We start from the raw sequence: 10613 nt of genomic DNA, 5'->3' as shown, positions 1-10613 counted from the left end.
TTTATAAAACTCAACAACATCCGGTCAAAAAAAAAAAAAACTCAACATCATTTTATAATTATTTATTAAAAAAACCAAAAAATTATAAAAATAAAACATATTATTAGTCATAAATGTTTAATAAATATGAAAAATTGATTAAATTTTTGATATTTATGATTTTTTAAAGTGTTATAGTTTTTTAGAACTTTTTAAACAACAAGTTTGTTTAAATTTATTTAATATCTCTGCAACTTTAGTATCGAAATCAAATCTTATGATCGAGTTATTTAATTTATTCAAGTAAGTCATTCTGTTTGAGGAAAGACATTTTAACAAGGGTTGATAAACGGACATGCTCGTCCTGTTTAGATCCACCCTATGAAAATCCGTAAAAAAATGGGGTGGGACGGTCGTAGTTAGGGGTTCGGGTTTAAAACCTTAGCACACCCTGCAAAAAAGTGAGGGCGGAGCGGGCTAAGTCCGCCGGCATTATACATTTTAAGCCTTAAAATGCTAAAATTAATGTTAATTTTTATGTCCACAAAAGCTCGCATAAAAAACAGGACGGGACGACCACATTAAAAGGTGAGGGCCTAAAACCTTAATCCGTCCCACACTAAAGTGCGAGCAAAACGGAAATACGCAACAGGTTGGACCCGTTTTGCCACCTCTACTTTTAACCTTGTGAGCTGTGACCCTTTTATATATAAATAGTTATAGTTGGAAATCTCCATGTCTACTATCAAGCTATTAAAAAAGAAGTCTACCATTCTACCCAAATTACCCTTCTATTTCAACAATTTACAAAATAAAAAGGACTAAATTGTCTTTTCATAATCCAACCATTTTATTCAACTTCCAAACAAACCAAAATACAACACATGTCCTTCAATCTTTCATATTTCAAACTATCATTTTCCTTTTCTCTCTCCAATATTGTCACTTCATTTTAATATTTTCTCTCTCAATTTTATCTTTTCTTTTTTATTTTTTAAACATAAATAAATTAATAAATTAAATTAACATAATTATTAAAATATTATTTTTAAATGTCAAAATTATTCATAATTATTAAAAAAAATTAATGTCAAAATTTCTACTTTTCTCATTGATCACTATCAACAAAATACCTACTTTATTTTAGTTAACACTATATTTATTTGAACTAGTATATAACCCGCGCGTTGCACGGTTGGCCCATAATATATTATTATTGTATATAATATTTTAAACTTCAAAATTTTAGATTATTGATTTGTTTGTGGAATTTTTTTAAATGATTTTATTTAAGTAATTATTATATGTAGTTTTATAAACAAATATTTGAGAAAAAGTTAAATTTTAAGAATAATATAGAAGATCACAAAAACATTTTGAATTTAAGATCAAGAAAATTAATCCAAAGAAAAATGATAAGTGGAAGAAGTCATAATCTATTTGGTATGGTTATATTCGAAAGAAATAATAAGTGGAAGACGAAAATTAAACAAAAATAATAATCTAATTGGTATGATTATATGTGGACGAAATCATGTGTATTACTGTTATAGAAATTTGGTTATCCAAATGATTGCAAAAGTCGTATATTTTAATATTTATTAAAAGATTGTTATTCATAGAAGCCGACAAACTTTTAAATTGGAAGGCCGATAAGTTTATGTGCATCTTTATTATAAGAATACTAAACAACATATATTTATATTATAAAGAAAACATAAGTAATACCATTCTAGAATTGTGAAGAAGGAGGAATGAAATTAAATTAAAAAAATTAAAAATCAATACAAAAAATAAAAGCATCTTAACATATGCATATATATTATTGTTTCTAGAATTTAGATTCTCTAGATGATTGTAAGAGAACGTATATTTTAATATTGATTCTAAGATTATTGTTTGTAGGAGCTTGTGACGATTAGACTCTCATTCAAATTGTAAAACCTGCAAAATTGTAATTAGAAATTATATTGATATAAGCGTATATATTATTGTTTCTAGAATTTAAATAAAAAAAATGAAGGAAATTAAATTTAAAAAATTAAAAATCAATACAAAAAATAAAAAACATCTTAACATAAGCATATATATTATTGTTTCTAAAATTTAGATTATCTAGATGATTGCATATTTCAAAATTGATGCTAAGACTGTTGTTTGTAGGAGCTTGTGCCGATTGGGCTCTCATTCAAATTGCACTACCTGCAAAATTATAATTAGAAATTATATTATAAAATATGAATATGAGTATAAATTAATTTGAATATGATCAAAATAATATATATGAAATAAATTTAAATATGATCAAAATGATAAAATAAAATTTATTCGAAAAAACATGGACATGAAATAGATTTGAATAGATGTAAAAAAGATGAAACTAAAGCCAAAAAAAAAAAGATAAAACCATCCAAGAGATTTTGGATTAAAATATTAGATAAAGATACAAAAATCTTTTTTTTTTTGAATCGGCGTAGAATAGTAGATGATTGCAAGAGACGTATATTCCATGTTTTGTCATGTTATGCATTAAATTCTTAAATATACGTGTGAGCAAAAAAGTGACAAAAGTTTATCTATTTAAGATAGGAAGTGGGACAAATTTATCGGTTTCAGAATAATAAAATGATATTATTATTGGCCGTTTCATAAAATTATTCATTTTATAAATATTAATTTTTGCAATAATTATAAAAATTGTAATTGATTTTTGTTCCAAAAATAAAATGTAATTAAAATACAATGATGATAACATTAAAAACTAAAAAGAAAAAAATTATATAAGTTAGTAATTTTTATTGAAATACATTTTTCAATAAAATAAATCGAGTAAGAATAAAATGATTTGTTAATTTATATAAATTTTGAATTACTACATTTTTCTAAGAATATGTGTAAAGCGGTTATTAAAAACTTTATTGATATTCTCGAAAAATATTATTTGTAGATTTTAAAAATAATATTAGATCAAAATATACCTTTAAATATTTTGTTATCACTTCAAAATCCGATATCTCTAGTTTATTTACTAATAAAACTTATATTTAAATACAATAATTAAAAAATATTTTTATATCATCTTATAAAGTATTAAAATAAAATGTTAATAAATTTTAAACTATTATATCAGTTAATCTTTAGTTCTTTTTTAAATTATTTATTTTATAATATTTTTTCTACTTATATATATATATATATATATATATATATATATATATATATATATATATATATATATATATATATATATATATATATATATATATATATATATATATATATATATATATATATATATATATATATATATATATATATATATTTGTTATATTGTTAGATAATTGTTTCACTCATTCCTCATAAAGTTTTAATAATTAAAATGATTTGTTACTTTATATAAATTTTAAATTACTACATTTTTCTAAAAATATGTGTAAAATAGTTATTAAAAACTTTATTGATATTAACCAAAAACATATTATTTGTAGATTTTAAAAATAATATTAGATTAAAATATACCTTTTAAGATTTTTTTTTTATTTTATCACTTCAAATTTCGAATTCTCAAATTTATTTATTAATAAAGTTTATATTTAAATACAATATTTAAAAAATATTTTTATATCATATTATAAAGTATTAAAATAAAATATTAATAAATTTTAAACTATTATATCAATTAATCTTTAGTTCTGTTTTTCAATTATTATTTTTATAATATTTTAGCTACTTCAATTTTTTAACATATATATTTTTGTTATATTGTTAGATAATTGTTTCATTTATTCCTTATTATTTTTTCTAATAATTATTAATATAGTGTTAAATATTATAGTTGAGTGCATAATAGATAAATAATTATAATTTTTATAAATAATAGTATTTTTAATTGTGGTAGCTGAATATTATAAAATATTATATTATATTACTATTATTATTTTATAATTAGATGAATATTATATTATAATGTATTATTTATATTATTATTATTAATAATGTGGTAGAATATTATTATTATTATTATTATTATTATTATTATTATTATTATTTTAGGTATAAGTATAATAATTATTATTTTTATTATGTTTATTATTATTATAGTTATTATTATTATTATAGTTATTATTATTATTTATTTTTAAAGTATGGACAAATTAGTAAAAATACAATTAGAGTTTGTGTTTAAAGTTGCTACCAAGGTGACATGTGGCTAGGATTTGGGTTTAGAGTTGCTACCAATGTGAAATGTGGCTAGGGTTGTCATCATGACAACCTTAAATTTATATATACTAGATTGCCAAAACCCGTGCTTCGCACGAGTATATTAGAAATAAAACTATATATATATAAAATTATCTTGTAGGCCATTCAGGTTATATTTACAATTATATTATTAATTTTTTAATGCGAAAGACTATAAATTAATTTTTTTTCTTTTTAGTTAATAATATGGAAATTAAATAACACATGTTTATATTATAACTACTTACGTAGTCAAAAATATGTAGACTTTTATTTGTAAGAAATCGTAAAATTTATCTTATAAATTTATAAGATAATAGTATGGATTTTGTGCCTTGGCAAGTTCGGAACCGATAGGTCAACTGTAATAATATCACTAATAGTATGAATTTTGTGGCTTCTCATATTTTGAGAGAAGAGAATAGTTGTGCGGATTCTATGGTAAATATTGGACAAATGGTATTGGAATACACTAACTATAATTGCATCCCTATTTTCTTGCGGGTAGATTTTATAAAGAATAGGCTTGGTCTTTTTTTTTTTTTTAGGTTCACTCCTTCATGAGAAGATTTTGGTATTATTTTTAGAGAAAATATAAATTTATTTTAAAAAATTAATTAAAAATTGATTTTATCGAGATTACAAAAACTTTATAAAGAAATAATTTTAATAATTATTATTATTCTAATTTAAATGGTTATCTAATTATTAATCGAAAATAAATATAAATTATAGAAACATCTAAACTATAATAACAAAAATTATATAAACAGACATGTTATTTTGATATGATAATTAAAAAATATACAAACTTAAGATATAATTACCATCATCTAAATTTATGTAATAAAAAATTAAATATTCAAATGACTTACATATCATTATAATATCATTAATAGTTTCGATCCTAACACAATCACGTGAAAGAACATCACACAAAGAAAACTTCAAAATTGAACCATTATAAAACTAAATAACCAAATAATTATTAGTTGTTAAGCCATATATGAAATTGAAACCAAATACAATAACCTACAAAAAAAACTTTTTTTTTTTGTAATAAAACAATAATAGATATTCTAATAACATAACTATATTCAGCTATAAATTCTAAATCAGAAAGCTTATTACTTTCAGAATGTTATGTGTTTAACCCCCAGTAAATCAGAATTCTTCAAACACATTTTTAGCACGTAAAGTTTCTCAATATTACCTTAAGGAACATATGCACGATCAACTTTTAGATTGAGGTTAAAAGTATTATTAGTTTAATAATTTATACGTTAAAGGTAAATGAAAGAACAAATGGAACAATAGTAACAAATAATTTACAATAGAATAGTAACAAATGGATCAATAGCAACTGTTATGATCCAAATTGAAGAAAAGCCATGTCATCAAAGTGAGTCATTAAAATGGTTAGAGAAAAGAGACATGTGTCACTTGATCCATCAATTAAGGGAATAGAGTTAACAAGAAATATTCTCTTAATCTTCTATAAAGGGAGCATTGATTAGCATCAAAGGTATGGAAGAAAATTGATGAATCACTCCTCTCTCCCCTTTGGTACTCTCTTGAGAGTAATGATTAAGTCTTATACTTAATCTTCTTTTATCCTCTTACTAGTTCCTTAATTTGTCAGTTTGCATTGTATTCACTTAATTCCTATTGGATTGTTTCTAATGAATTCTATATAAAGATACATTTCTCCGATTGTCTATATTTTCTCTGTATTCCATATTTCCAAAGGGGCTAAACCCTTACATTGGTGCTTTCATATCTCACCATGGCAGATAATACTTGTTTGAATGGTTTGGAGGCAGCCATCCAAAGACTCAACGCCACAATGAAAACATTCATGGAAAAGGAAGATGTACGTTATGCTGAGTATAAGATGTTACGCACAACTAATGCCTTGCGTTTAGACCGCGTTGAGGAGCAATTGGTTGCACTTAAAGTGAGCTCTGCTTCTAATGGTGATTTGGACTCATTTCTGCAATCTCCAGAGAATCAATCGTTGGTGATTCTTACAAGAATGACCGACCAACCGCAAGAAGAGATCGATGATTCTGATTTGCTCGATGTTGAGGTATTGACTACCCCATACACGACTGCTGAGACGAGTACTCTTTCAGAAGCTTTAAGTGAAACTTTATTAGTTGTTGATGCTTCTAACCTGAGTAGTGATCGAGTCATTGAGCCATCGATTTCCAATTTTTATGTGGTTTCCACAATCAAAGATTTTATTCCTTCCATTGTCGGGCACGATTGTTATAGCAAGAAGAAGACAACAACCGAAGTCGATAGCAAGCGACCGGGGTCTTTAACGGTGATTGTCAGAAGGAATTTAAGTCCCGTTGTGACGCTTACCCTGCCTATGATTCCTTTATTGGATCCATATGACTTAGTCTTCATTCTGCCGCCGCCGCTCGCACCACCATGGCTACATCACTCACTTTACACAAGACCGCTTAAATCATTAACCTCAATCAAGGTAAACAACCTTATTCACTATCTCCAATTTAAGCAGAATATTTTAATTGGAACTCAATATCACAACACACCCATAATTGATCCCCAAATTCCAAGTGTTTGTGTGTTAACATGTTATTCTTATGCTTATAAGAATACTGTGTCCTTAATTGATGCCCACTATCTGTTTGTCAAAATTCCCCTCACAGTTGATTTCTCTTTTGACACTTTTACAAGCTTGTTGAGTATGATGAAAATTATTGGACAAATAGATATGGACTCCCAGTATTCTGCAAGTAATAATTTGCTTCATAATTATCATGTTTGTAGTAATGGTTTTCCATCTAGTGGACTTGGACTTGAGTTTGGTTTAATTTCTATTGTTGGATCAGTCCCCCTTTCATATTATTTATTGGCTAGCTTTGCTTGTAATTCTTGTGGTATGATTCTGAATCGTAACCTAAGCTGTCATGATTTTGTGAGTCTTTTCTATTGCTGCCACATTGAGCTCTTACTAGTATTATACTCATCTCATTGCCAAACCAAACTTAAGGGTGGGAATTGGTTGTCAATTATGATTGTTGAAAGAACTGCTCAAGTTAAATTACAAGAGCTACTGAGCTTCCATCATTTTGCTATGTTAAATGTGGTTGTTGTGTATGACTTGACTCTTAATGGAGTTTTGGGTTGTAAGGTCATGCCACTACAAAGTTTTGATGATTCTAGTGGTAATCACAATTCACATTCAAGATATAAGAACTTGGACTTTAGCATCTCAGTGGAATGCAAGGAATTAATTTATGCCTATTTCACTGGCTCTGAGTTGGAACTCTCGGGTGTTTTTCTTGGCTTGGATAAGCTTGTTAATAATGGTAATTTCAACCTCTCTAGCATTTCAATGGTTGGTTCATTTGGATATCCTGTTTCACAATGTGCTTTTCCTACCATTAACTATGATGTTTGGTTTCAATCTACAAAGTTTAAATGGCTTACATATAAATATCTCTCAAAAATTGTCATTGCTGCATATTTCATGATAATATATAGACTTTGGATTTGTCATGAACTATACATATTGGTTCAGTTCAAAGTAATGCATATTCACTTCCTTGTTGTTAAAATCACATTCCAAGATATGTGTGTGGTTTCCAAGAAGGAAAAATGGTGGAGGAAGGTCACTGTCTTGGGTTTAAGAGCCAAACTTCTTGTAGTTGACATCACTACAATCCAAATGGTAATGTTTGTTTCTAATGATGAGTTATTTAGTAAGGATCACCCTTGTTCCTTGGCTGCCAATAAGAATGATAATTGCTTAGCTCATGCCCATGCAACACATGATGACTTATCTTTTTCACCTATTTTCTTTGAAAAGTTGTATGAGAGACTTATCAATGGACTGAATTACAAAGCCACATGCTTTGGCAAATTGGGATATACATTAGATGCAGGATGTGTGGCTGTTATTCAAACCTTATACCCCAAAGTCATAAACAACGGAAGACTCGATACTTTTGTGACATGGGCAATAATTGTTTGGACTAAACAAGGGCCAATTGCACCAAAGTTTTATATATTGTTTAATGCTACAATTGTTAAATGGGATCCAGGTGGTTATTTTATTTTCATTATGAAGATTCACTTGACATGGAAGTCACTTGAAAGGATGCTTTTATTACTTATATGCATTGTTATGATTTCAACCTTGAGGACAAGGTTGATTTTTAATGGGGGTGGTAATGTTATGATCCAAATTGAAGAAAAGCCATGTCATCAAAGTGAGTCATTAAAATGGTTAGAGAAAAGAGACATGTGTCACTTGATCCATCAATTAAGGGAATAGAGTTAACAAGAAATATTCTCTTAATCTTCTATAAAGGGAGCATTGATTAGCATCAAAGGTATGGAAGAAAATTGATGAATCACTCCTCTCTCCCCTTTGGTACTCTCTTGAGAGTAATGATTAAGTCTTATACTTAATCTTCTTTTATCCTCTTACTAGTTCCTTAATTTGTCAGTTTGCATTGTATTCACTTAATTCCTATTGGATTGTTTCTAATGAATTCTATATAAAGTTACATTTCTCCGATTGTCTATATTTTCTCTGTATTCCATATTTCCAAAGGGGCTAAACCCTTACAGCAACCATAACAATATGCTGAATAAAGATATTAGGGATAAAGATATATCTATTTATTTGAACAATTATTAAAAAATTACATCAATAAAAACATTTATAAGTGACCAATCTGCAGACTTTCCAAGCATCAATGATCAAACACAAATTTATCATCTTCTCCTGATTCAAATAGAAAAAATAATATCAATAAAAAAGAGAATTTAAATACTTGTAATAGAATAACTCAGTCTCTATTATGCCACACAAACTAAATGCAAGACATATATGTAAAGGGAAACAAAAACCATTATAAAAAAAAAAAATCACCATCAAAGATTTGTTTTGTAGAAAATGATGATAAACCATGATCACATATTTATATACACAATGATTTGGATATGAATAGAACAATAACAAATAATAAAAATAATAACGTATTAATTAAATATAATATAATATAATAAATGAGTGAATGATCCTAATTAAACAATTACAAAATTGAATTGAAAAAAAAAACGTTCAAATAGTTATGAAATATTTATAAAAACAAATTATTATTATTATTTTTTTATATTAAAATATATTGCAAACTAATGTCTTAATATATGATATGATAAATTTGAGTTAAATAAATATATTATTTGAATAGAAACATGTAACTATTTTATTATATTTATAAAAATATCAAATTTATATAATATAATAAATGAGTGAATGATTCTAAATAAATAATAGTAGTTACAGATTTGAATTGAAGAAAAAAACGTTCAAATAGTTATGAAATATTTATAAAAACAAATTTTTATTTCTTTTATATTAAAATATATTGCAAACTAATGTCTTAATATATGATATGATAAATTTGAGTAAAATAAATATATTATTTGAATATAAACATGTGGGCATCACTATTTATTCATTATTATCAATATAAAATATATTTAAAATTTTTTTTATTAATTTAATCACAAAATATATTCAATAAAACATATTACTTAAGTAATTTATTTATATAGTATATCTGTCGTTAACTGAGTAAACGTTATTAAATATTTGTCTAAATTATATTATACAAAACTATTAAGATAAAATAGTTTAAAAAATAATTATTACTATTAGTGGAAAAATACTTTATTATATTATTTTAATTATAATTACTATATTTATTATTATTATTATTAAGATAATATTATTTATTCGTAAGGTAGTGTCAATAAGCGTTACTTTTTATTCATATATATATATATATATATATATATATATATATATATATATATATATATATATATATATATATATATATATATATATATATATATATATATATATATATATATATATATATATATATATATATATAATTAATTATAATTAAAATATTTTTTGAATACAACAACTTATATTAAAATATTATTTATGTATATTTAATTTTACTCTATTTTAAATTATTATTTATTTGTTTATTTATTACTATGGATAGTTGATGAAATAATATTATTTATAATATTATTTAATAGTTGATGAAATATTAATAATAAAAATAATAATAAAAATAATAATAATAATAAAAATGTTGCAAATAAATATTAATATACATAAATAAATAAACAAATAAATAAACAAATATTAATAATAATAATAATAATAAAAATAATAATAATAATAAAATATATTGCAATTATTACAAAATTTTTTATATTAAAATATATTTCATCAACTATTAAATAATATTTTTATTATTGCTATTATTTTAATTATTAATATTGTGTCAATTATTAAATAATATTAATTGTTACTTATTATT

At 24.3% G+C, this 10613-nt stretch overlaps 1 protein-coding gene across 1 annotated transcript; it reads left to right on the top strand.

Annotated features, from left to right (window-relative positions):
• The first annotated feature begins 5591 nt into the window (after nucleotides 1–5591).
• LOC131609152 (uncharacterized) lies at nucleotides 5592–8811 on the top strand. Its single transcript, XM_058880811.1, has 2 exons — nucleotides 5592–5746; nucleotides 6015–8811. The coding sequence occupies exon 2, from the start codon at nucleotides 6068–6070 to the stop codon at nucleotides 8531–8533; it is 2466 nt and encodes an 821-aa protein (XP_058736794.1). The 5' UTR covers nucleotides 5592–5746; nucleotides 6015–6067; the 3' UTR covers nucleotides 8534–8811.
• Nucleotides 8812–10613: the final 1802 nt, after the last annotated feature.

This window comes from Vicia villosa, linkage group LG6, assembly GCF_029867415.1.
Source record: "Vicia villosa cultivar HV-30 ecotype Madison, WI linkage group LG6, Vvil1.0, whole genome shotgun sequence".
Taxonomy (NCBI): Eukaryota; Viridiplantae; Streptophyta; class Magnoliopsida; order Fabales; family Fabaceae; genus Vicia; species Vicia villosa.
This window is presented reverse-complemented; position numbering and strand designations above follow the sequence as displayed.

Excerpts from the sequence above, each read along its gene's own strand:
- LOC131609152 (XM_058880811.1), top strand. The coding sequence starts at position 6,068 with ATGAAAACATTCATGGAAAAGGAAGATGTACGTTATGCTGAGTATAAG.